The sequence below is a fragment of the Scyliorhinus torazame genome, chromosome 15, assembly GCF_047496885.1.
Source record: "Scyliorhinus torazame isolate Kashiwa2021f chromosome 15, sScyTor2.1, whole genome shotgun sequence".
NCBI lineage: Eukaryota > Metazoa > Chordata > Chondrichthyes > Carcharhiniformes > Scyliorhinidae > Scyliorhinus > Scyliorhinus torazame.
In genome coordinates, this window is record NC_092721.1 from 84,179,380 (window position 1) to 84,207,013 (window position 27,634).

The window sequence follows — 27,634 nt, forward strand, 5'->3', positions numbered from 1 at the left end:
CAGCGGCCCGTATTTAACGGCTGTGTTGGCGAGACAGCGGCCCGTATTTAACGGCTGAGTTGGCGAGAGAGCGGCCCCTATTTAACGGCTGTGTTGGCGAGACAGCGGCCCGTATTTAACGGCTGTGTTGTCGAGACAGCGGCCCGTATTTAACGGCTGTGTTGGCGAGACAGCGGCCCGTATTTAACGGCTGTGTTGGCGAGACAGCGGCCCGTATTTAACGCCTGTGTTGGCGAGACTGCGGCCCGTATTTAACAGCTGTGTTGGTGAGACAACGGCCCGTATTTAGCAGCTGTGTTGGCGAGACAGCGGCCCATATTTAACGGCTCTGTTGGCCGTCCAATGTAAGAAGAAGACCAAATACCTTCACCGAGCTGCAAGGGTAAGTTTCTACTCAAGAGACCACCTCGGAGGAGAGCTCCGAGCAGACCACCATTAACCCGTCAAAGTTTTCATTCCCACCTTCCACTAGCACCGAGACACACACCTCGGTGGTCGGCATTAGTGGTTAGGCTTTTGGGCCACAATCTGGTGAGCACCACACAGTTACTGATGCACACCAGGTAGAGCCAGGAACATCCATGGGAGTCAGCAGTCAGAGGTCTACCGGATCCCAGGACTCAGCTGGTTCCCAGGCAGATGCCAAGCCTCTGGACAAGGTATCTCAGAGCTGATGCAGATGATAGGCCACAGCCATGTGATTCATGATGGGATATCAGCAAAATTCCAGCAAATGTGAAGCCGATTGGAGGAGTCCCAAGGACATCAAAGACAACAGGGCGCAAAAAGCAACAGGCTGCCTCCATCTCTGATGTGTATCCTGGGGAAATGCCTAAATGTGACACTGGACAACGAAAGATCAAGAAGAGAGAGGATCACTGAGTGGGCACTGGGGGTGGAGTTGGGGGGAATCTCTGTAGCTTGGGGAAATGGAAATGTCAAATGTTCACAATTAAAACATGTTAAGCTAGATATATATGAAGCCTCTGTCATGTTAATCTTCACAGCGGGCCTGCCTGCACCCCCACCCCCTTTTTCCCTTTGCTATCCCACACCCTGGGCACAGTGGTCCAAGATCGACTGCCCCCACTGCAGACCCATTCAGAGGATGGGTGCGAGACTGGAGTCAGACTTGGGCATAAACTGAGGAGCACCAGAGCTAACCTCACAGTGAGTTATCATCATCTTTCTGCCTTGTATAGTGACCCACTGGCAGTGCCAACACAGGCCCATCAGCCCTGGAGTGATGTGACACAGAACGGTGGTGGAACAGGGTAGTTAGGCGGTTGGATGGGGGTGTGGGAGGTTCGGGGTATGGCGGAGAGGAAGGAGGGAGAATGGGGTGGAGGGGGGTTGCAGGAGGAGGACGGGTTGGGGGGATTTGGAGGGATGAGGGATGGAGGGGGGGGCGGGGAGAGGAGGCAACTCTTAGCTTGTACCCTTCACTGCATATTTGTAAATAGTTCTAAAAGTCAATAAAGACAACCTAAGAGTCAATAAAGATAACTAGTTTACCTGTGCAAGACAACAAAGACTTCTTCAGATCTACTGAGCTGGAACCAACACCCTACAACAAGGTGGCAGCTTTTGGAAACCCTTATGGAGAAAAAACTGCTGGAAGACTGAGAAAAATATCAGCAAACTGCCCTGAAAAGAAGCTCCAAAACAGAGGCTCAGAGGACATGGTTACCACCCGCAAGATGAAGGAAGAAGCGTAAGAAGTGACAAGGAGATGAATATAATATTTGTCCATGCAGCAAGAAACAAATTAGGGTTGCAACCATCAAAACAAAAGAATAGAAAAAAAGGGTGAAAACATACCAAGGTTCCAGAACAATCTCCGAAACTCCAGGAAGAAGCAGCTGTGACAGAGTGTACCACTCCTCTGACAGCAGTGCGAACGAGTTATTGAAAGTTTATCAGGCCTTATCAGGTCTGCTTGACCTGTTGAATTCAAGGACGCGAAGGTGGGAGGTGGGATAGTGATGACAATGCAAATGTATGATAGTAATAATAATGTATGGCATCGGGTAAACTATAATCAAATCAAATATATTGGATAAAGAGTTAGGGGAGGTGTAGAAATAGAGTCTGGCACATAGGGTGATGTAGGAGAGAACATCACCCACACCTAGCATCAGTATAGTGTTGGACAGAGCCAGGTGTACCCGCAAGCACAGAGACAACTTCTAGCTTGTAACCTTTACTGGATATTTGTGAATAGTTGTAGTAGTTGATAAAGACTTACGGAGGTTAACTGTATGACTAAAGACTTCTTCAGACCTAACGAATTGGAGCCAACACCCTATAACACAAAGTATATGGCTTTAATTATTCACTGCATAATATAATATAACTTATGTGCTTTCTTAAAGCCAACCCATTTTGAGTTGGAGAGTGATGCAGAAGCAGAATTCTGTTGACCATTCTTAGTTTCATTTTCCCAGCAAGGTAAGAAAATGAATTGCGCTCAAAGTGAAACAAGCCCAACACCATCCCTGAGGATTACTTAGTATGCCCGCCATATGGGCTTTCATGTAAGGCAAGGGGTGCTGTAAGCGCTGGAGAAAATACCATTTATATTTTGTCATTGCTAAACATCACGTTATGCCATTAGGGTGTTCCAAAAACTGCCCATGAACCTACATAATTTAGAGGGTGACTTAGGAATGGCAGCTTGCTAAATAGGTGAGGAGTTATTAAATTAATAAAAGTTCAAAAAATCTGAGATGAAATGGCATCCACTTCTGGTAGGTAATTTTCTGTTTGCCGCGACAAGTGCTTTCAACAGCTATAAACCGATCTGCATTCACATGTGTATTGTGTAACTGTCAGTCGTGACAATGAGGTGCATTGGTCTTCAAATTTAATCCACAATTTTATACATTCGTCACTTAACACAATCTGATAGGCTGTCATGTGCAAATGAGCAAAGTTAATCTCTTGTTTTTTCTTTCCATAGGGATGATCTGGTTGGAATGTAAAAAAATGTGGTCGCAAGGCCCGAGGGAATATTTGATGGAACTATGGAATTTATTAGACTTTGGAATGCTAGCCATCTTTGCAGCATCATTCATAGCACGATTTATGGCATTCTGGCATGCCTCCAAGGCGCAAAGTTTTGTGGATGAAAAAATCAAAATGGATTTAGTTAATGTGACTCTTCCAACAGAAATAGAGTACTACACCTTTGGTCAGTCTGATGCATTTTGCTATCAGTCTTTATTATGCTGATTCATTTTTTCAGTAGCCATAAAAAACAAGTAGTTATGTATTTTACTATTTAATCGAATCGTACTAATTGAAAATCAAAATCTCTATAATGCTGGAACAAATATAAGCTCAAATTTCCTCATGTCATATATGTGCGATGTTCACTGTATATGCTAAAACCATTAATCATGGGTTCTCAGAATGGCAGAATATGCAATTTCTCAGATGGTGAGTTTGCAATCTCGATATAAAATGTTACGATAACGAACTGTTTCTTTAATAGTGATGATGCACGATCAATCACTATTGAAGTGAGATTGTAGTCCAATTTAAGGCTTTAATGAACAAGTAGTTACCCCTGCAGCTCCGGTACAGAATGACTGCTGTGGGTGAAACACAGACTCTTATGCTCCGCCTGCTGGGGGGAACCAGCAGGCAGGTTCCACCAGTCATACTACAGTAGAAGGTACATCCCACCTAGGTACAGCGATACCCCTAATATAGCCTACCACAAGTGGTAAATCCATGATACACTAAGCTCTATTGCTATGTTAACTGATTGATTTAACACCAAATTCCATGCTTGTTACTGCTTTACTGTTCCATTATCATTCTGCTGTTTGACACTAAATTGGCCAAGAAAGGAATTCCTACAAATATATCTTTAATACTGTGATATGTAAAAGTGAATAGTTTCACTGAATGCTTGCCACTTGTCTGAAGTTGAAGTAGGGATTATTTGTCTGCCAACACAGATATGTGATGTTGACACTAGTTATAAAAATGAAGATATTTTTACCTGGGAATTCATGTGTCCCTGATATGACAGTGAAAATGTAGTAGAGGCGCACATTGGGGCCGATTCTCAGAGATGGAGCCCAAGTGTTCGCGCCGTCGTGAACGCTGTCGAAGGGCGGAGCCAGCAGGCAGGGACAACCGGCGAACCTGTAGTACACGTCCGACCTTACATCACCTAATACAGGTGCAACAGTGGTTTACCACATTCACCCCCTGTTAAAATTGAGTCCGGCGGGGGTGAAGGAGAACTATATATAGCAATGAATTTATATTTACAGTATTTGATCAGAAAAAAAAATGTCTTTTGAAGTCCGGTGCCAATTAGAGATTTAACAAGTCTGGTGCCTTGATGTTCCACTGGGAGCTACGTAGCGGTGGCGGCGATGGTGATGCTGGCCTGATGTTTGGTGACTCCGGGAGCGTGCCGAAATCCTCTTCATCCTCGGGCGTGGCAGGGGAAGGACAGATGGTCCAGGTGGGGTTAATGCTGGGAGCGCCGGGGCAGGGGAGGGTGGCGCCGGGCCGGAGAGGTGTGTGCGTGTAGAACCTGCTGGTGCCAGGCTCCTGAGGGAGACAGTATCTTGACGGCCATCAGGGTGTGCCATGTAGGCATACTGGGGGTTGGCATGGAGCAATTGCACCCTTTCCACCAACGGGTCCGCCTCCTACAGAGCAGGACTGGTCCTGAAGCTGCGAGCCAAGTCGGGAGCGACACCCCGGATGTGGACTTCCTGGGGAAGGCAAAAAGACGTTCATCGGGTGTGTTAGTAGCGGTGCATAGCAGTGACCGAATGGAGTGGAGTGCATCAGGGAGGACCTTCTGCCAGCGAGAGGCTGGGTGGTTCCTGGACCGTAGGGCCAGTTGGACGGCCCTCCATACTGTCCCGTTCTCCCTCTTGACCTGCCCGTTTCCCCGGGGGTCATAGCTGGTCGTCCTGCTGGAGGCGATACCCCTGCTGAGCAGGAACTGACGCAGCTCATCGCTCATGAATGAGAATCCCCTGTCACAGTGGATATAGGCAGGGAAACGAACAGAGCGAAGATAGTGTTTAGGGCTTTGATGACGGTGGCAGACGTCATGTGGGGGCATGGGATGGCGAAGGGGAACCTGGAGTACTCATCGACCACACTGAGAATAGACGTGTTTCGGTCGGTAGAGGGGAGGGGCCCTTTGAAATCCACGCTGAGGCGTTCAAAGGGGTGGGAGGCCTTCACCAGGCACGCACGGTCCGGCCGGTAGAAGTGCGGCTTGCACTCCGCACAGACCTGGCAGTCCCTGGTGATTGCCCGTACTTCCTCGACGGAGTAGGGCAGGTTGCGGGCCTTTATGAAATGGTACAACCGTGTGCCTCCCGGGTGACAAAGGCTGTCGTGCAGGGTCCGGAGTCAATCTACTTGTGCGCTGGCACATGTACCTCGGGATAGGGCGTCTGGGGGCTCGTTGAGTTTGCTGGGGAGATACAAAATCTCGTAATTATAGGTGGAGAGCTCGATCCTCCACCGCAAGATTTTATCGTTTTTACCTGATGGCCAGGTAATGCCTCCAATGCCACACAGCTTCAACGATAGCTTGGGCCTCTTTTTCGATGGATGAGTGCCGAATTTCTGAGGCATGAAGGGTGCGGGAAAAGAATGCCACGGGTCTGCCTGCCTGATTGAGGGTGGCGGCTAGGGCGACGTCCGATGCGTCGCTCTCTACTTGAAAGGGAAGTGTCTCATCTACTGCGTGCATCTCGGCCTTGGCGATATCGGCTCTGATACGGGCCAAGGCCTGCTGTGCCTCGGCCATCAGGGGAAAATGGGTGGACTGAATGAGTGGGCAGGCCTTGTCCGCATAGTTTGGGACCCACTGGGCGTAGTATGAGAAGAACCCCAGGCAGCGTTTGAGGGCCTTTGGGCAGGGAGGGGGCGAAGCTCCATGAGGGGCGCATGCGGTCGGGATCGAGCCCCAGAACTCCGTTCTGGACCACATAGCCGAGTATGGCTAAGCGGGTCGTGCTAAACACGCACTTCTCCTTGTTGTAGGTGAGGTTGAGGAGAGTGGCAGAGTGGAGAAATTTGGCAAGGTTGGCATCGTGGTCCTGCTGGTCATAGCCGCGGATGGTGACGTTGTCTAGGTACGGGACATTGGCCCACAAACCGTACCGGTCGACCATTCGGTTCATCTCCCTTTGGAAGACCGAGACCCCGTTAGTGACGCCGAAGGGAATCCTGAGGAAGTGATAGAGACGATTGTCTGCCTCGAAAGCAGTATATGGACGGTCCGATTTACGAATGGGGAGCTGGTGGTAGGCGGATTTGAGGTCTACTGTTGAGAAGACCCGGTACTGTGCAATCTGATTGACCATATCAGAAAAGCGTGGGGGGGGTACGCGTCGAGCTGTGTGTACTGATTGATGGTCTGGCTGTAGTCCACGACCATTCGATGATTCTCCCCAGTTTTAATGACTACCACTTGGACTCTCCAGGGGCTGTTGCTGGCCTCGATGATGCCTTCCTGAAGCAGCCGCTGGACCTCGGACCTGATGAAGGTCCTGTCCTGGGCGCTGTACCGTCTGCTTCTGGTGGCGACGGGTTTGCAATCCGGGGTTAGATTGGCGAAAAGGGAAGGTGGATCGACCTTTAGGGTCGCGAGGCTGCACACAGTGAGAGGTGGTAGGGGACTGCTGAATTTGAGGGTTAGGCTCTGGAGGTTACACTGGAAGTCCAGGCCGAGTAGTAGGGCAGCTCAGAGGTTAGGGAGGACGTAGAGGCGGAAGCCACTGAATTCTGCACCCTGGACCGTGAGTGTGACCGTGCAGAACCCCCGGATCAGAACGTAATGGGATCCGGAGGCCAGGGAAATATTTGGTTGGCAGGGTGTACCGCGAGGGAGCAGCGCCTTACCGTATCCGGGTGTATGAAGCTTTCAGTGCTCCCGGAGTCCAGCAGGCAAGAGGTCACATGGCCGTTGATTTTCACACTAGTCGATGCGGTGGCCAGGATGTGCGGACGAGACTGGTCGATCGTCACTGAAGCGAGTCGTGGTCGGTCGTCGCTGACGTTAGATGATGGGGAGCCTGAGGGGCCCAGGTCCTGGAATGCTGTCGGCGTCCATGTCATGTTTGGGAGACAAGATGGAGGCGCCTGAAGATCCTGCAGGGGACAAAATGGCGGAGCCCATAGGCCGCACGTTCCGGGGATTGGATAAGTTGGCGGCGCCCATGGGCCGCACGTGGACTGAGGGGGAGAAGATAGCAGCGCCCACTGGCAGCGCGGGGCCCTGGGAGGTGAAGATGACGGCACCCACTGGCTTCGTGTGGCCCCGGGAGGTGAAGATGGCGGCGCCCATTGTGTGTAGACTAGGGGGGTGGGGGTGATAGCGGCGACTGTGCGGGCCTGGCACACCGCGGCGAAGTGCCCCTTTTTGCCGCAAGCCTTGCAAAGGGCAGCACGGGCCAGGCAGCATTGGCGAAGGTGCTCCTGCTGGCCACAGAAGTAACATCGGGGACTCCCGGGGTGCGCGGGCTGGCATGTAGTGCAGGCGTACTGGCTGGGGAAGGCTCCCGCTGGGGCGGCCGTCTGTGGGGTCCACGAGGGGTAGGAGGGGTGGGCCGCACGGCTGGTGGGGTAGGCCTGAATATTATGTGAGGCAACCGTCATGGAGGGCGCTAGCTTCTTTGTTTCAGCTAGATCGAGCGTGGCCCTTTCTAACAGTCTTTGGCGTATGAGGTCCGACCCAATCCCCGTTACGAACGCGTCCCGCATAAGAAGGTTGGAAAGTTCGGTGGCCATAATGGCCTGACAGTCACAGTCCCGGACGAGTGGGATTAGGGCCCACCAGAAGTCTTCTATGGACTCAGCAGGAAGTTGAGAGCGAGTGGCGAGTACGTGCCTGGCGAAGAGCGTGTTAATTTTCTGTGCGTAGTTTTCTTTGAGAAGCGTCATGGCCTCGGCATAGTTCGGGGCGTCCTGGATCAGCGGAAACACGTTGGAGCTCAACCTTGAGTACAGGACGTCTATCTTCTGAGCTTCTGGAACAGGGGTGGTCGCTGAGTTGATGTACGCCTCAAAGCAAGCTAGCCAGTGATCAAAGTCCTTTTTGGCGTCGCTTGATTGCGGATCCAGCTGCAGGTGATCTGGTTTGATTCGGAGGTCCATCTTTTAGAAAATCGTAGAGCAATAAATTGAGGCACTATCAATTGAACAAAGACTTGAGTCGGATACAACTGAGGCTTTATTGCTTTAAGATGTGTGGCCTCCCACAGCAGCTGGCAAAATGGCTGCTGAATGGAGGACATGATTATTTATACTCCGCCTACTGGACGGAGCCAGCAGGCATGGACTACCGGCGAACCTGTAGTACAGGTCCTACCTTACATCACCTAATACAGGTGCAACAGTGGTTTACCACAAGGGGCAATTTAGCGTGGCCAATCTACCTACAATGCACATCTTTTGGGGGGGGCGGGGTGGGTGAGACCTACGTAGACACAGGAAAAATGTGCAAACTCCACATGGACAGTGACCCGGGGCCGGGATCGAACCATGTTCCTCAGCGCCGTGAGGTAGCAATGCTAACCGCTGCGCCACCGTGCAGCATTATGGCACTTTTTATTAATGGACGCGAGAAGCACTGTTACCAAATTGAGATCTTTGTTTCCCCTGTATTCGTCCAGGAGCCATTCACTCTGGGGTCCAACAGAGGATGAAGATTTTTCTGAAGCCTAAGGGAAAAAATTTGGTGACTGATCCAAATGGTGAAGTCCCAGGAAAATATGGACAACCCTCAACCACTTGAGGACAGGCCAGGGTAGATATGGCCACTTGCTCCACATGTGGAGCACGAGGGACAGCCCAAATTCTGAATGTGGCCATCCAAGTCAGACCACCGCCTACATACTGAACGTCCTACCCTGTGAGACCCATTCCATGTGGGATCACAACCGTTCACACTGCACCAGCTGAAACCGTTGAATGGATTGTTAACCTCAACAATGAGATATAACTGCTTCCCCAGCCATACAAATAAAAAACAAGGGTATTCCCTCAGATGATAGTCAAGCATTTCTCTTTAGAGTAACATATGGCAGCACAATGTGCCTTATACTAAAATAAGTGTCACTTGGTAGCAGTCTTGTAAAATGTCTTGCGTCCTATAATGCATGCTAGCACATTAAAGTTTCATATCCAAGGTTCTGGTGAACTACATTAACGAGGTTAAAAAGTGGATGGAAACATTTCAGATGGAATGAAGGATGTTTACTTGACCCATTCTTATTGACTGAAGAGAATTTCTGATTCTGTGAAGTCTCTTCACCCATTAATCACTGGTCACTCGAATCCTGTTCCCAGAAACCAGTGGTGAATCTGGTGCTTCCTCTCAGAGACTTATTCCCTAATTTGCACCGACAGAGAGGAGTACTCCATCACTTTCCAAAAATACAATATGTTACTAGCAGTCCGCAGGAAAGACCAATCTCCGTTCCAAAAGGATTATCACATTTTTCAATAGCCATCTGCTTTGCAGACCGCACACCATTAGGTTTCACATCGAAAAAGATGTCTGAATGGAGCAGAAAGAAGCGAGCATGCTCACAAAGGGTGTGCATGGTGATGGAACTATGCAATTTGTAAATGTTTATAATAAATCACTGGAACTTTTGATGTCAGGCCTGCATGATGTTTAATTCTCTTGTGAGCCAATGGAGAGTAGAAATGCACTGACATCGGGACTCAGGATTAGGATGTGATAGTTAGCCTTGAGAAAGAAAGATTTCACTTAGATCATAGGGAGCTTGATGATAAGCACATATCTTATGGGCTGGGACATACTAATAACCATATTTATTTATCAGTAATGAGACTGTCTGATGAGACTGTCTCTTAGCTGTTTTCACAGCACCTGCATTCTGTTCTTCATATGCTGGATCTTCAGTATCCATCCATTGCATTACCATCAGACTTCTGATATCTTCTACAATATCTGTTATCAGTAATTTACTGATTGTAAAGTTGTGAAAAACACAAAGTTTTATCCAAGATGGTGTTGAGTACACATGACTGGACAATATTTCCTTCTTCTGACTTTCTAAAGGCTTCCACAGTTCCTATCTTTATTGTCCTGTGTTCTCCTAGTCAGGATTGGGTAAACAAGGCAGAGGATCTGAAATGCAAAAATGGAATAAAATATAAAACAAATATGTCTTTTAAAAGCATTAAGAAAATTGAGTAAAGAATTGGGGTTGGCACAGTGGTTAGCACTGCTGCCTCACAGCTCCAAGGATCAGGGTTTAATTCCGGCTTTGGATGACTGTGTGGAGTTTGCACATTTTCCCCGTGTCTGCGTGGGTTTCCTCCGGGTGTTCCGGTTTCCTCCCACAGTCCAAAGATTTGTAGGTTAAGTGGATTGGCCATCCTAAATTACCCCTTAGTGTCCAAAAAGGTTAGGTGGGGTTCTGGGGTTACTGGGTTATGGGAATAGGGTGGGGCTCTTTCAGGAAGTTGGTGCAGCGACAATGGGCCGAATGGCCTCCTGCACTGTAGGGATTCTATGATTCTTGATTTCGATGAAAACTGGAAATACCCAGCAGGTGTGGCAGCGTTCGTGAAGATCATTGACCTGAAAGGTGAACTTTGCAACTTTTTCCACAGATCCTGCCTGATCTGGAGAGTTGTTCCCGCATTTTTTGTCTTCATTTCAGATTTCCAGCACCTGCAGTATTTTGCTTTAGTAGAAAGTTGCATTGCCTATCACTACGATGATTCTTCATGGGAACTCTCGTTTGAATTTTTAGACATCATATGGGAAATGGTTTACTTGCAGGAGGTTGTGTATTTGGGAGCAAATGGCGGGATTGTTGTTTAAAATGTTGAACCTGACGGCACATTGGCAGTCAGCTACATGCTGACCGTCAATATTAATCAAGAATCTATCTCCGTTTTAAAGACACTCAGTGATTTGGCCTCCACAGCCTTCTGCGGCAAAGAGTTCTACAGATTCACCACCCTCTGGCTGAAGAAATTCCTCCTCATCTCTGTTTTAAAGGATTGTCCCTTTAGTCTGAGGCCGTGCCCTCTGTTTCTATGTTTTCCTCCCAGTGGAAACATCCTCTCCACGTCCACTCTATCCAGGCCTTGCAGTTTCCTGTAAGTTTCAATAAGATCCCACTCATTCTTCTAAACTCCAACGAGTACAGACCCAGAGTCCTCAACCGTTCCTCATACGACAAGCTCTTCATTCCAGGAATCATTCTTGTGAACCTCCTCTGGACGCTTTCCAAGGCCAGCACATCCTTCCTTAGGTACGGGGCCCAAAATTGCTCACAATACTCCAAATGGGGTCTGACCAGAGCCTTATACAGTCTCAGATGTACCTCCCTGCCCTTGTATTCTATCCCTCCCGACATGAATGCTAACATTGAATTTGTCTTTCTAACTGCCGACTGAACCAGCAGAGAATAAACCTGAAGAGAATCTTGAACAATACTCCCACGTCCCTTTGTGCTTTTGATTTCCTTTGCATTTCCCCATTTCAAAAATAGCCTATGCCTCCATTCCTCCTTCCAAAGTGCATAACCTCACACTTTTCCACATTGTATTCCATTTGACACTTCTTTGCCCACTCTCCTAGCCTGTCCAAGTCCTTCTGTAGCCCCCCTGCTTCCTCAATACTACCTGTCCCTCTACAGATCTTTGAATCATCTGCAAACTTAGCATCAGTGCCTTCAGTTCCTTGTTCCAGATCGTTAATGTATATTGTGAAAAGTTATGGTCCCAGCACCGACCCCTGAGGCACACCACCAGTCACCGGCTGCCATCCTGAAAAAGACGCCTTCATCCGCACTCTCTCCCTTCTGCAAGTCAGCCAATCCTCTGTCCATGGCAGGATCTTACCCTTAACACCATGGGCTCTTAACGTATTTAACAGTTTCCTATGTGGCACCTTGTCAAAGGCCTTCTGGAAATCTATATAAATCATGTCCACTGGTTCTCCTTTGTCTAACTTCCTTGTTACTTCCTCAAAGAACTCTAACAGATTTGTCAGACATGACTTCCCCTTGACGAAGTGCTGACTCAGTCCTATTTTATCATGCACTTCCAAGTATTCTGCAGTCTCATCTTTAGTAATGGACTCTAAAATCTTACCAAGAACTGAAGTCAGGCTAACCGGCCTATAATTTCCCGTCTTCTGCCTCTCTCCCTTCTTAAACAGCGGTGTTACATGAGCCACTTTCCAGTCCTCTGGGACCCTTCCTGTCTCCAATGATTCCTGAAAGATCATCACCAATGCCTCCACAATCTCCTCAGCTATCTGTATTTAACCACAGTGTGTTAGGCAGCATGCAAATAACCACCCCTTTGGGAGAAGTGGGTTGTTTATTTCCATTTGTTAACAGCTCATCGATAGTGATATTAACATGTGTATTGGGACTGAGCTGTGAGTCCATGTGTTTCACCGAAAGAGGTAATTAAGGGAGTTTAAGAAATTTTTTCTGTTTTTGTTCCTCTTCCCACAATTAATTGTGCACAAGGAAGATTGTCATGTGTTCCCATAGTAAGAGCAGGTTGCTAGCCTGTCACTAGAGACTTGAATGACATCAGCACATCAAGCAGTAGTACAGTGGTTAGCACAGTTGCTTCATAGCTCCTGGATCCCAGGTTCGATTCCTGGCTTGGGTCATTGCCTGTGCGGAGTCTGCACGTTCTTCCCGTGTCTGCGTGGGTTTCCTCCGGGTGCTTTGGTTTCCTCCCACAGTCCAAAGATGTGCAGGTTAGGTGGATTGGCCATGATAAACTGCCCTTAGGTTAGGTGGGGTTGCTGGGTTATGGGATAGGGTGGAGATGTGGGTTTAAGTAGGTTGCTCTTTCCAAGAGCCGGTGCAGACTCGATGGGCCGAATGGCCTCCTTCTGAAATGTAAATTCTATAAACAGGGCTGACCAGGAGTCACTCCCACAGTTACCGCCTGCCATTGACATGTTGGAAGGATTTTACAGGTTGATACTCAAGCTGTTGGCCACATTACGAATGCACCTTCCTTGGCCATCAAGTCCTCGGGTGGGACAGGGATGCTCACACTGTGCCACAAGACCTCCTGCTTTAAGAAATGGAGAGCAAAAATTACCCTGAGCATTGAAACCTCATAGCTACATCCTGGCTCAATTGTGTGAAAGGCTGCTGCTTGCAGGACTTGTTCTGGGAGGTTACTTTCATAGATTTGTAGGTAACCTTCACTACTTTGCAGTGTCTAATTCATTACTGAAATAGAAATCCACCATGTGATTTAGCACCACACCCACTCAACCTATTTCATTAACATGTTAAAGGTCAGATATAAATGTAGTGGCTGGGATAAAAAGCCACTTGGCAACCTGATTTTTATTCTGGTGACAAGAGCCCTTCATATAGTCACATATTCATAGAAGGAAGCAAATTAAAATAGGTCCAAAAATTGAAGAATTTAGGAAGCAGAATATCTACAGAAAAAAAGGCAACATAGAATTAAGAACAAGGACAGCAATGGGAAAGACCACGGGCTGGATTCTCCGTCTTTGGGACTCTGTCCTCACGCCATCGGCAAAACTGTGGTCTTTTACGCCAGGAAAACTGGCATCAAAAGGCCACAGATTTATCGTCTTGCTGGGGGCTAACAGACAGCCGTCGTGGAGCTCGCAGCACTCGCTGCCGATACGGCCCCCCTTCCAGGTCAGAGGCCGCGCATGCGCACAGCGGTGGCCTCCAGCGGCCGGGCCGTGCTCCACGGTGAACTCAGCCCGTGGCAAAATAGTGCCCTACATGGGCCGCTCGCGCGCCCCGGACCGCCTTCACACATTGCCCGCAGCCCCAAATGAAGTCCCCCCCTGCCCGCCGATCATCCCTATCTGACTGTGACGGCCCCAGACTGAGTCCGCAGCTGCCACGTGAGGATCACAGATGGTGGGACCATGTTAGAACCACACCATCGGGAATTTGGCCGGTTGACAACAGGGCAGGCTTCAAGCAATGGCCTGAGGCGGTGGATACTCGGTGCAGGACGACGATTTCCGGGGTGGGGGAGGGGTGGGGGTGCAGAATTTGTAAGCCAGCGTCGCTTCCGATTTCGGAGCCAAAACGGATTCTCCGCCCTGTCGCCGAAAATGATTTTGGCGTCGTGGAGCGGAGAATCCAGCCCCACATTTGGTAAGAGGAGTCCGTTGCTAATCAGAGAGCAAGTAATTGACTTGTAAAGAGCTTAATTTGGAGTGTTGTTTTGTATGATGAGAGACATTGGCCTTAGGGAAGTGTCATAATATACACCAGTATATCATGATGCAGACACACACACTGATGGACACACAGCAAGACCAATGAACACACACAACACGCAGCCCATCACCAGTTAGAGCACACTCACTATAAAGACAGGGGGCATCAGAGTTCCCGCTCATTCGGGATGCAGCTTCTCAGAAGGACAGAGCTTACAGCTTACAGCACAGATCTTCACCATGTGCTGAGTGCATTGACTGGTTAGGACAGGCATAGGTCTTTAGTTTAGTCTAACATCGTATTAACCCACAGTGAAAGTATGTTCAACAGTTTCTAACTTAATAAAATAGTGTTGTACTATTTTAAGTGTTGGTGGCCTGTATGTGTTCCACGGATCCAGAGCACCCAACATAACAGGATACCAGGAGTTGAGGGATGTTAGAACTTCTTAGACCTACCTGCAAATGATCTGCCTTCCACCAGCATACAGTCATCCTGCAAAATGGACAGCGTCCGCCCGCCGCCGCCGCTCCGCATCACCGGTAACCTGGGGGCCAACTGGAAGATATTCAAACAACGTTACCAGCTCTACCTTGACGCCACAGACCGGGAAGCTGCCTCAGACACCATGAAGATCGCTCTCTTCCTATCCACGGCCGGGGAACATGCCATCCACATTTTGAATTCTCTCACCTTTGCTGTGGTGAAGATAAATCAAAATTCAAGACGGTCCTCCTCAAGTTTGACAGTCACTGCAACATCGAGGTGAATGAAAGTTTCGAGCGCTGTGTATTCCAACAGTATTTGCAGGGTAAGGATGAACCTTTCCAGTCCTTTCTCACCCACCTCCGCATCCTTGCACAGTCCTGTAGCTACGGGCCCACCTCCGACTCCATGATACACGACCAGATCGTTTTTGATGTTCAGTCGGACCCCCACGCCAGCAGCTCCTCAAGGTAAAGCAGCTCACCCTAGCGATTGCCATCGAGACCTGCGTGCTACACGAACACGCCATTAGTCGGTATTCCCACATCCAAGCGGCTGAAACGGCGCAGCAAGGTCCCCACGAGGCAGAACGGGTCCAAGCAATCGTGCAACTCCAGGGCCTCAGCCTGGATGAGGGTGGCCATTTTGTGCGCTTTTCGCGGACTCCCGCGCTTGCGTGCACCGAACGAGGGGACGGCGACGTCAACGAACGTACTGCGCAGGCGCGCACCACGTACGACCGCACCGTGAATGCGCGGTGGTGCAGCGAACGTACTGACGCTACAACAGATAGTGGTATCCATGTCAATGATCTGCTCAGATGAGGAGGAGCGTAACAGGCATCTACAGACGTTGAAAGATGCCCTCGTACGAACGGGATATGGCACTCGACTCATCGATCGACAGTTCCAACGCGCCACAGCAAAAAACCGGACCGACCTCCTCAGAAGACAAACATGGGACACAACCGACAGAATACCCTTCGTCGTCCAGTACTTCCCCGGAGCGGAAAAACTACGTCATCTTCTTCACAGCCTTCAACACGTCATTGATGACGATGAACATCTTGCCAAGGTCATCCCCACACCCCCACTACTTGCCTTCAAACAACCGCGCAACCTCAAACGAACCATTGTTTGCAGCAAACTACCCAATCTTCAGAACAGTGACCACGACACCACACAACCCTGTCATGGCAATCTCTGCAAGACGTGCCAGATCATTGACATGGATACCACTATTACACGTGAGAACACCACCCACCAGGTACGCGGTACATACTCGTGCGACTCGGCCAACGTTGTCTACCTCATACGCTGCAGGAAAGGATGTCCCGAAGCGTGGTACATTGGCGAGACCATGCAGACGCTGCGACAACAAATGAATGGACATCGCGCAACAATCACCAGGCAGGAATGTTCCCTTCCAGTCGGGGAACACTTCAGCAGTCAAGGGCATTCAGCCTCTGATCTGCGGGTAAGCGTTCTCCAAGGCGGCCTTCAGGACCCGCGACAACGCAGAATCGCCGAGCAGAAACTTATAGCCAAGTTCCGCACACATGAGTGCGGCCTCAACCGAGACCTGGGATTCATGTCGCATTACATTCATCCCCCACCATCTGGCCTGCAAAATCCTACCAACTGTCCTGGCTTGATACAATTCACACCTCTTTAACCTGGGGTTACCCCATCTCTGGATCTGTAAAGATTTAATCACCTGCTAATGCTCGCATTCCTAGCATTGTTTGGCATCTTTGAATTTGTCTATATATGTGTTTCTGGAACAGACCTCTGCATTCACCTGAGGAAGGAACAGCGCTCCGAAAGCTAGTGACATCGAAACAAACCTGTTGGACTTTAACCTGGTGTTGTAAGACTTCGTACATAGTTAGGGAAAGTGACAGAAACTGGGTAGGGCGCAGTTTAAGAGGGGACAGACTAGTAAAAGACATTATGCAGGGAAGATTTCAAGGAAAAAGAGGAAGGAAGAGAATATCAGTGTTGGACAGCTTGAAAGTTGAAGGAAGTTATTGGCAAATGAAAGGACTGGCACAGGATAGACAGACATGGCAAGCCCAAAGATCAGCCTGCAGCCAGGCCACAAATGATGATACCAAAGAGAAAATGCTGCAAAATCTCAGCAGGTCTGGCAGCATCTGTCGGGAGAGAAAAGAGCTTAACCTTTCAAGTCCAGATGAACCGTTGTCAAAGGGTTTGACAAAGGGTCACCTGGATGCAAATCGTTAGCTCTTTTCTCTGTCTACAGATGCTGCCAGACCTGCTGAGATTTTCCAGCATTTTCTCTTTGGTTTCAGATTCCAGCATCCGCAGTAATTTGCTTTTACCCACACGACACTAACATGGTTCAGAGTGGAGTGTGTATTTGCCACATTTATTTGTGTTCTTAAAAGGGCCTTTGTGTGTTAATGAGACCATTGTAGTTTAAGATGTACTTGTTAAACTGAAGAGGGAATAAAGGAGTATCATATAATCCAAGTTCTTCATGTTAAATAATTGTTTTTCTTGCTGTTAGAACTAGTGGTGTGTCTGTTCCTCCACATTTTATTTCAAAAAAGTCAATGGGCGCGATTCTCCACTCCCGCGCTGGTTGGGAGAATCGCCTGGGCCGCCAAAATTTCCCGCGACGCCGGTCCGATGCCCTCCCGCGATTCTCCCAAGCGGCGGGAATGGCCCCATCGAGTTCCGCGGGCCGCAAAATCGCCCGAGACACCCAAAATGTTGATTCTCCGGCACCCCTGCTATTCTCAGGCCCGGATGGGCCGAGCGGCCAGCCCAAACCGTCAGGTTCCACCCCCGCGCCGTCCACACCTGGTCGCTGCCATCGGGAACAGCGCGGGAACGCTGGGGGGGGTGGCCTGCGGGGGGATGGGAGTGGGAGGGGGATACTGCACCGGGGGGTACCTCAAATGTGGGGTGGCCTGCGATCGGTGCCCACCGATCGTCGGGCCGTCCTCTCTGAAGGAGGACCTCCTTTCTTCCGCAGCCCTGCAAGATCCGTCTGCCATCTTCTTGCGGGGCTGGGCTCGGAGGGGACAGCAACCATGCATGCGCGGGTGACGCCAGTTATGCGGCGCCGGCCGCGTCATGTATGCGGCGCCGCCTTTACGCGGCGACAAGGCCTGGCGCGTGTAAATGACGCGGCCCCTCTCCTAGCCCATTATCGGGCCCTGAATCGGTCGGGATAGGGGCCGTTTCGCGCCGTCGTGAACCTCGACGGTGTTCACAGCGGTGTGGGCACTTCGGCGCGGGAGTGGAGAATCCCACCCAATGTCTTTTGATCCAAGGTTCCATTGTGATCTTCCCATGCAGTTATAACACGAACTGGGATCCTAACAAATTTGGGGCTTGTCCAGGATTACAAAATGTGGAGAGAGGGTTATTGGATGTTGATTAGTAATAATTTGTTGGGATATTTTGAAATAAAGAACAAAGAACAAAGAAAAGTACAGCACAGGAACAGGCCCTTTGGCCCACCAAGCCTGTGCCGAACATGCTGCCCATCTGAACTAAAATCCCTCCCCTTCTTGGGTCCGTATCCCTCTATTCCCATCCTATTCATGTATTTGTCAAGACGCCCCTTAAAGGTCACTATCGTACCTGCTTCCATCACCTCCCATGGCAGCGAGTTCCAGGCTCCCACCACCCTCTGTGTAAAAAAACATGCATTCCCCCCATCTCCCCTCACTGATAACCCGACTCCCTCCAACCACCTGATGCTCCCAATGACTGCCCGACACCCGCACTGACCACCCAAGTGCCCCAACTAGCTAACCAACCCCCACCCTCCCACTCACCGACCAAACCCACCAGCCGACCAATCCCCCCTCCCATTGACAATACCACCCTAACCCATCCACCGAACTAACAACCAACTCCCCCCACCACCCACCTGGCCAAACAACCCCCCTCCAACTGAAACACGCCACTAACACCAATCCTACCTGCTTGCCTTACAAACTTGCCTTCTCCCCGACTTCTGAAAGCGGCTGGATGTTTAAATTTACCTGCCTTTCAGCAACCAGTGCTGTCAAAATGGGGTTGTGGTTTCCTTCCCCCCCCCAACCCCTAGCCCTCGACTGAAGGTCTCCGACCCGCGCTGCCCTGGACTGTCCGCAGCAGGCCTAAGTTGGAAGGTCAGATGTAAAAGGGGTAGCTTCATTCCAGGCACGACACTAGGAGTGAGTGGCAATCTGTCTTTGATCGGCATTCCAAGGAAATTCAGGCACAACGTTGCAAATAAAAAACTGTCTGAGGGTTAAATTGGATAACCTCTGAAAATGGATTCCGGCTTAAATCCGTGGCTGCTGATTGCACTGCAGGCAGGAGGACAACTTTGTGTTACTCACCAATTTCCATGATAATTAAGTTCAACCCCTGATTCTGTTCTTCAGCTGCAAGCATTATTGGGATGACCAATATCCTGAGTACCAGGCATTACTTAAAGCACACTGTACATTGTAAATGGGGAGGTGCACTGTGGCTGCTGAGATTGCTCCGCATATTGTTTGTGGAAGATTCAACAATGGCTGACCACGGGGAGGGCACGAACAAATGGTGCACAGGAGATCTCGGCACAAGAGTGTACAGATGGAGAGATGTCCTTTATCCTCCAAAGAGCACAAGACCCTTCAAACATGCAATGGGAACCGATATCTGTGAAGGTCAATGCTAGGTGACAAACCCCTGAGTGCAGTGCCACATGCAATTCAATGGCCTCACACAAATGGTCACGGTCAGTGCATCTTCAAATGCCATATCCTACCAACTGCACCACTAGCCTCAGCCACTACTCAATTCCCCACACCCGAATCACTTACATCACTGATGCTGTGACCAGGAGCAGCACTGGAACATCAGATGTGATGGTACCTCATACCTAATCCTCCGTATCACATCCCACTTCCCCATCATCCCACATTCCCTTCTGATTTGGTAACTGTAAACATGCACCTCTTACCTTCTCCTTCCCATCAGTGTAACGTTAACCTTGTGCCTAGTTGCTTTCTAAACAAGTTTCAGCATCACTGATAATCCTCCCCTCTCTGTATTCACAACTTATTTTAAGCGTGTGATTTATTTTCCGACCATGTCATTTTTTTAAGCTGTTGATCAATTTTTGTGAGGTGACTATTTACATTTACAGTTGCAGGAGGTTAAACTTGTCAGGAATCTGAAACCAAATCATGAAATCTTATGCAGCAGAACGTGCCCGACAGTTTGACCACTGCAGAGCTGATGCACGTGCTGACCCCTCTTCCCCTAGACCTTGATGCAGCCCTCTCAATGCTTAAGTGATTCACGGTGTGAAGATCCCTTCCCTAGATTACCCTCTAAAGTCTGCACAGTGCCAGTGTATGAACGGCTGCCTGAGAATGCCAGATCAAGTGACATTCTTTTTCTTCAGATGTTTGCTCTCAGTTGGGCCCTTCAGCTTTAGGCGGCTGGCCAGATTCCTGTTCTTGGGTGCATGAAAACAAAAATACAGTCGGAGAGTTTTAGTGTTAGGGGAAGGGCTTGAATGGAAAGTAAGAAGTCCATGATCACGCCATTTGCACCTAACACTTGGTGTCAGATAACAGGACGAGTGTAAAGTAGGATTATGGAAGGTGCATAGACCAGGCATATACTGTCATCCTCAGTTCTCAATGACATTGAATGCAATGGCCGCACTCATTGTAACATCAATAATTCACAGTGCCGTCTCAGCCAGCGGACTCAGGGGATGCATTGGTGCCGTCCCCCGCTGGCTGTCTGCTGCTCTATCCCGTTATGTGCCACCTTGCCCTTGCCAGAGAAAAGAAAAAGTGCCAGTAAGTGTGTTGTACTGTGTTTGGGTGATGTCCCTGCCAGAGTTAGCGGAAGTTGTGAGAGGTGGCTGCAGCTTTGGTAAGTGTGTGAGGGTGAGGTGATGCATTTGAATCCTGCTATGAGTCTTGATTGTTCGAAATTGCTGGTGGTTGAGTGACAAAGTTGTGATGCAGTGTGTGAGGTTAGTAGTGCAGTGTGTCCTTTACGTTCATTGACCTTGACCATGCCTGTGAGATTACTGAACCTTTTGCAGCACTGCAGCCAGACTCTCAGGGGCTGGTCTTACAATCCACCTCCCTGGCCGCCCGTTCCCATTTGTCTCATAGTAACCTTCTGGACCAATATCTCCAGCACCGCATCAGAGAACCTAGGGGTCTTTTCCTGAGCCTACTGCTCCATTGTTTTCCCTCTCTTAAAAACTTTCACTGACACTCCCACTAGCTGCTGCAGCCTGAATTCACCCCCATTTTCAAAGGTAAAGGCTGCCGTTAAGAAGTGCAGACTAGTTGTACATCATGTCAGCCTCACATGAAGGTGGGCCCCATGCTGAGCGTGCAGCCAGTCAGCAGCCTGTTTCCTGCTGGGCAACATACCACAATCATGGTGATGAGCAGCCAGTATGAGGTTTCTGTGCTGCCTGTGTTATCTCGACTGAGCATGGGTAATCTGATATCCTGATCTCTATGCCCACAAATGGGTCTTATCGAATTTAGAGCCAAATGAGCTATTTGGCTGTCATCGCAGTCCACCGATTTTTCTGAATATTAACTCAGTCTTAACTTTCCGCTAAAAATAAATGATACTTGCTCAAAATAGCTCGGCCTCGACCTTACCACCGATAGCAAAGAGGACTGGCCGAGAATGAAGACGGGCCTAAAGATCCACCTGGATTTTCACCATGGCCCCTTTAATTTTTCCAAAGCCCTGGTTTGAAAACATTAGGAAATTTTTGCAACACTGCAGATAAGATGCTGGTTTCCACCTTGAGGATACGTTGCCAGCCAAGCTGCAAATGGTGCAGCCAATCCTGACCTAGCAGGTTGAGATAATGTCCCTGCACCACAATGAGGGGAAAGCTCAAAGATTGATGTCCGTAGACCACCGGGGCGAGTGTGGAACTCACAATAGAGAAACCCTCCCTGGCATGTGTAGCGAGGCAGGCGACCAAATCAGCCAATGACGCTTTATTCACCCCGTCTCGGATGCGGTTGAACACACGGTGCTACACTACCGAGACAGCAACATCTGTATCCAATTCCATCTGAATTAAGTACCCGTTATCCCATACCAGGATGCGAATAGGGGCCACCCGAGGTGCATTGTAGCTGCAATAACTGGTGCAAATTGTTTCAGATTGAATATGTGCTGTAAATGTGAGCATATGTTCTGTCAGGTTTTCTCTTAACGCACTCGAGGTCTTGTTGAAAATCATCTCGAAAAAGAGACATTTTGGGGGCTACATTTAATAACCCTTGAAAACAGGTGTGGGGATTGTGATGCATGGTTAATCTGTGCCTTTTTGTTACAGTACAGGCAGCATTCCAACTTTGTCGTGCTTGATGTTTAAATTTTTTTCAGCATTCAGCCAGCGCTAACTGTGCTGTTGATTAGCTGGATGCCTGAGTAGGGGGCCAATATCGTGAGCATCTAGCACAGTGAAGGTGAGCTTCAACCTCTTCAAGTGAAAGTAAATTGTGATTGGAGCAGATGCTGACAGTCATGCAGGATGAACTGACTTGGAAAACACTGAAGAATGGCACAACATGGGGGAGAGAGTAGTTGTCAAGCATTTTACATGTTGAACCAGAGGTAGAGGAGGTGATTGAAAGTGGGAGAGATATCCAAGATCTTCAGGGAACCAAAAGGCCCTCCATTCACATGCTCAAAAAGTAATGGCAAGTAATGGAGGAGGTCAACGCCAGGAATATAGCCCTCCAGTTTGTTAGAATTGTAATTGTTTTTTGAACATAATTTGTACTGCAAAGTGATCTGAAGTATTGAATTAAAGTGGAATGAGATACATATTTGGGGGATAATATGTACAAGGATAGAGGCAGAGAGCAGGGCAGTGGGACTAAGTGCAGCTTTTTCCAACAGCCGGCACAGACGTGATGGGCCAAATGGCCTCATTCTTTGCTGCAGAGTTCTGAGTGTGGACAAGGCTTCCAGTTTTATCCCCAAGTCTCACAATACGTTAATAGCCTAGGATGGCTTCCTCAAGTCAACCAATACCTTGTAATTTAGGAATTGTTCCTTTTTGTTGTAATCCACCTTATTATAAAAACAGCGGAATAGACTTCAGCTACAAATTTAAGGCACACCATAGGTTCACTAATTTTCTCTTTCAATGAGTGGCTGTGCTAAAAGGAAAGCAATTTGACGAATCAATATGCTCGTGTTGTAGTCTTACCTCCACCCATGGTCTTCTTAAACACAGCTCCCCACAGCTTTCCCAAGGGCAACAAACATGTGGCTATTGCAAATAACTGAAGATGCATCACACAACTCTGCTGAAAGTATTTACTATATCAGTGTGACAAAGGTTCAGAGATAAGTTGTATCTAGTGTGTGTTAAGCTTTGGTTTGAAAAATAAGATAGATTTGCAAACTCACCAAAAATCAAAAAGCTGAATTAAATTTGGATAGTGATTTGAATTTATAAGAAACCATTAGAAGAGAGGTTCTAGGACTTATTTGAATCTGCTTTTTATCAAAATGGCATGTAGCAGAATTAATGTTATGTATTTTAAATATTTCTTCCAGCTCGAATTAAATGGTTTCCATCTGATCCCCAACTTATATCTGAAGGCCTCTATGCAATAGCAGTGGTGATGAGCTTCTCTAGAATTGCATACATACTTCCAGCTAATGAAAGCTTTGGGCCTTTACAAATATCTCTAGGAAGAACTGTGAAAGACATATTCAAATTCATGGTCATATTCATCATGGTTTTTGTAGCCTTCATGATTGGGATGTTTAACCTTTATTCGCACTACCTTGGAGCAAAGCAAAACAATGCATTTACAACGTAAGTACTGCCACTGGTTTAATTGCTTATAATGAACTGTTTGGCATTTATAAACCTCTTCGATAAAGAGTAAGATTATCCTGTGACCTACAAGTCTACTATTAAACATGTGGCCAGTTAGAACTCTGCTCCACTGATGTATATTAGTATTTGTATTTGCACACATGTTGCGTACATTTAATTATTTTTTTGCAGCAAGTTTAGATCAAATTGATTACCTGTACTTTTCAGAGCCTAAAGGCACACAACTTTACTCCAGAGTGGGTTGTAAAATGACTTCTGTTGCTGATTGATGTATTAAACTTTAACCGAGTCTTCCTATGTAATCATTTTGTTCTTAAAGCTCCGGATCTTATTACTGTGATCATTTGTAAAAACTACAGAATGGAATCATGAGGATTAATTTAAGGTTCAATTACCTGGAGACACATCGAGAAGATCACCATTTCAGTGAAGTAACAGAGGGTTACCTACTTCCATAGAAATGCTGCATGCCAACAGTTTAAGTGAGATGGGAAGAAAATTGAGTCTTCTGATACTTTTGGAATGGTTACATGAATATTTCATAAAGTGTTGCTACATTGAACAGCACAGTCCTAATTTCTAGTATTGTCTCTGTAAATATCTTAAATTTACTCAGATTTTAGGTCAGGTTATGCAGCACTTCTGCACACCACTGATCTAAGATGGCTGCACAGGATTAAATTTAAACTGAAGGCAGTTCTGCTGGTGGTGGCTTTTAAGGCCAAAACTTGCTGTTTTTCTTCATTTTAATGGTTTAGTAATCTTCCGCAAGTTTTTCTGCCCTTGAAACCTATAGGCCTGAATCTTGCGCTCGTCGGGCGCGTGCAGTGCAGAAGCGGACATGGAATTTGCTTCAGGCTGCGACAGCCACGAATGCAATTTCATGCAGGGGAGCCAATTAACAGGCAGGAGGCATGAAATGCGTACTAAGGCCCGGTGCGGCCGGCGGAGAGGGTGTGATGTGGGGGAGAACCAAGAAATGTGAGGATGCGAGCGAGCGTTTCTGACAAGTTCTCTTCAGGCGGTCAGCTGCTGTGGAGCTGCAGACCTTTACTGATTAAATGAGGTAAAAACAAATGCCGCAAACTGTGGATGGGATTCTCCAACAATGGGGCTATGTCCCACGGCCGCCGGAAAACAGGCGCGAATCACTCCAGGCTTTTTTTGAAAAGTCCGGAGTGGTTCTGTGCCGTTCAGGGGGCTGGCAGGGCCCCGGCGTGCTCCCCGCAGCTGCTACTGCGGGGCCCTGCACTTCCGTCCGTGGGTCTGCGCATGCGCGCAGCGGCCGTATTCATGCGGCCCCCGCGCAACATGGCGGAGCCCTAAAGGGGCCCGGCGCAGAGGAACATAGGCCCCCCCCCCGGAATGAGCGTGCCCGCCGATCGGTACCCCCCGATTGCGGGCCTGGCCACATTGGGGCCTCCCCCCAGGAGTCAGATGCCCCCACCCCCCCACCAGGCCGGGTGGGACCATACGCGAACGACGCCAGCGGAACTCAGCGGGCACTCGGCCCGTCGAGCGGGGAGAATCGCCGCGGGGAATCACTGAACCGGTGCCGCATCGATCTCGCACGTGTGACTGGCAGCAATTCTCCGGTCGCCGGAGAATTGCGTGCCGGTGTGGGAGCCTATTTTGGGTAATTCGCTGCCCCCGTGCAGAGCACGATTTCGGCGCGGAGGGTCGGAGAATCCCACTCTCGGACTGTGCAGCACATCTAAGCATTTGACAGTAGAACTCAAACAACCTCAGTCGCCAGACATCTTTCTTATTTATATTTCACCCAGACATTTCATCCCATGCGGGCGGCATGGTGACACAGTGGTTAGCTCTGCTCCAGAGTCCCGGGTTCAATTCCGGCCTCACGTGACTGTGTGGAGTTTGCACTTTCTCCCCATGTCTGCGTGGGTTTCCTCCGGGTGCTCAGGTTTCCTCCCACAGTCCAAAGCTGTGCAAGTTAGGTGGATTAGCCATGCTAAATTTCCGAATCAAGCTCCAAAATGGCAAAAGTATCATTAACCTTCATTTGCATTCATTTCAATCTTATTAACGAGACTGAAGTCAAATGCAGCGGCCTCCCAGATATCGCCCTTCTCCCCAGCATTAAGTACGTGGGTGTCGATTAGTACTCCTTTTCAAAATTGTCAAGCTTTAAAAACAATATCAACGGCTACTGAGGGGAAATGAGGAGGTGAGGAGCCATTTCCATTTACCAGCATGCAGCTCAAGGGCACCGGAGCTGCTGCCCCAGTGCTGGGGGGGGGAGGCGTTGGGGAACCCTTCAGAGGGTTTGGGCATGGTCGGGGGCTGGAGCTTTCTAGGTCGGGGATCGCCCCTGCGCCCACGGGGTGAGGGGCTTTGCATCTGTGAGGTCGTCAAGGTATCTTTAAATATTATGGAGACCTGAAACAGGGACAACCACAGCTTCAGCCGATCTATCCTACCAAACTCTTCAAAGACAGAGCCTTGCTGAAGCTTCTCTCCTGAAAATAAATTTTATTCCCGTTGACTGTGAGCAGCTTCACAGCTGAAGGCTATTTCAAATGAGGAACTAACCTTGTTAGTTGCACTTCAAGCTCCTCAACTCTCAAGTGCCTCCTCAAAGGCACAGGTGCCACGTCTCAGAGGATGATTAGCGCATGTACAGCAACCTTTGATGCCTGAACAGTGTGCCTGTACTCTAGGAGCACCAAAGTGCCAGCTGCCGACAATCAAACACTGAAGAGCAGGGCTTCACCACTATGGATCTTCTCCCGACCAAAGGCTGAGTGTGTGGATGAGCGAAGGTCAGCTGAGCACAGCGTCTCTAATGTTCCCGGCAGATCTCTGGGCTCTAGGCTGATGTGGCTGGGGTACGCAGAGCAAGGTTTGCCAGCACAACTGGCTCATTGAATGGCACTCGAGAGAAGGCAGGACAGTCATAGTAATGGTGGGGAGGTTTGGGGGATTTGAGGGACCCAGGATGGAAGCCCAAGCTAATTGTTAGCTCCTCTCCTTCTCCAATTCCTTCCAGATATAACAATGTTTGCTGGTGTAAATCCCGCAGAGGCTGCCCCCGCTTTGCTTGTGACAGCCGAGGCAGGCAGACACCATAGAAGGCAGTAATGACAACTCAGGCTGCAGGGGCCACCCATCAGGCTGAGGAGGGGCCCAGAAGGAGAGGCCAATGACGGCCCAGGGTGTACTGGCGTCATTGGTCATTCAATGAGCTTATGGACACCATGTGCCACAGAAGACTGTCGCATCAGAGAGACAGTGCGGCACCTGTGCCCCGTCCGCTTGGCATGACACCCCCTGGAGGAGGAGGAGGACACTTGCTCTTGGTGGTCATGCTCCTTTCACTTTTTGATTTTCCATTGTCTAGTGCTACATCTACGTGTGTCCCCAGGATGCACATCAGAGGTGGAGGAAGCCTGCTGCTTTACATGGCCTTTGATGCTCTGGGTGGACACCTCTGAAGAGCCTAGAGCAGACGGGCCACCCTGTTCTGCCCACTGCCCTTGAGATGCACCAGTGTGAGAAGGAGAGTATTCGGAAGAAATGGACACCACCGTAGCCTCCTTGTTTTAAGGCCCTGGGTTTCCTCCAGTGCTTCCTCCTCTTTGATGGTGCTGCAGGGCCCTCAGGGACTTCATGGGGGGAGGGGCAGCTGGGTTGAGTTCTATAGGCCTCTGAGTCATCTGGCTCTGCTAATCTTGGGGGCTCCCCATTATCTGCACTATGATGCCGATGCCCTCAGCGATGCTGCTCAGTGACTGGGCTATGCTCTGCAGTGCCTCGACAAAGTCCACCTGCGTCTGGGTCACGCCCCACCATGACTGGGGCATGATGTTGAGGTCCTCAGCCATGGTCATCACAGACTGAGCAATGCCTTAGACACCACCACTCAATACGCAGATGTTATGCTCCAGGTTTTCCACTCTCGTTGCCACCCTGGCAGTGTTGGCCTCGGTACCACACATTGACGACACCATCTCCTGCCACCTGAAGCCTTTGGGGCTCTCCAAATAACCTTGCAGTTGCTGGAATGTCAC

General features: G+C 49.1%; 1 protein-coding gene across 1 annotated transcript in view; it reads left to right on the plus strand.

Annotated features, from left to right (window-relative positions):
* LOC140391660 (short transient receptor potential channel 6-like) overlaps positions 1-27,634 on the plus strand; it is a 242,855-nt gene that overhangs the window by 132,413 nt on the left and 82,808 nt on the right. The window contains exons 6-7 of the mRNA XM_072476370.1: positions 2,963-3,193; positions 23,315-23,579. Coding sequence (XP_072332471.1) covers positions 2,963-3,193; positions 23,315-23,579 — 496 coding nt within the window. The remainder of the gene's footprint in view (positions 1-2,962; positions 3,194-23,314; positions 23,580-27,634) is intronic.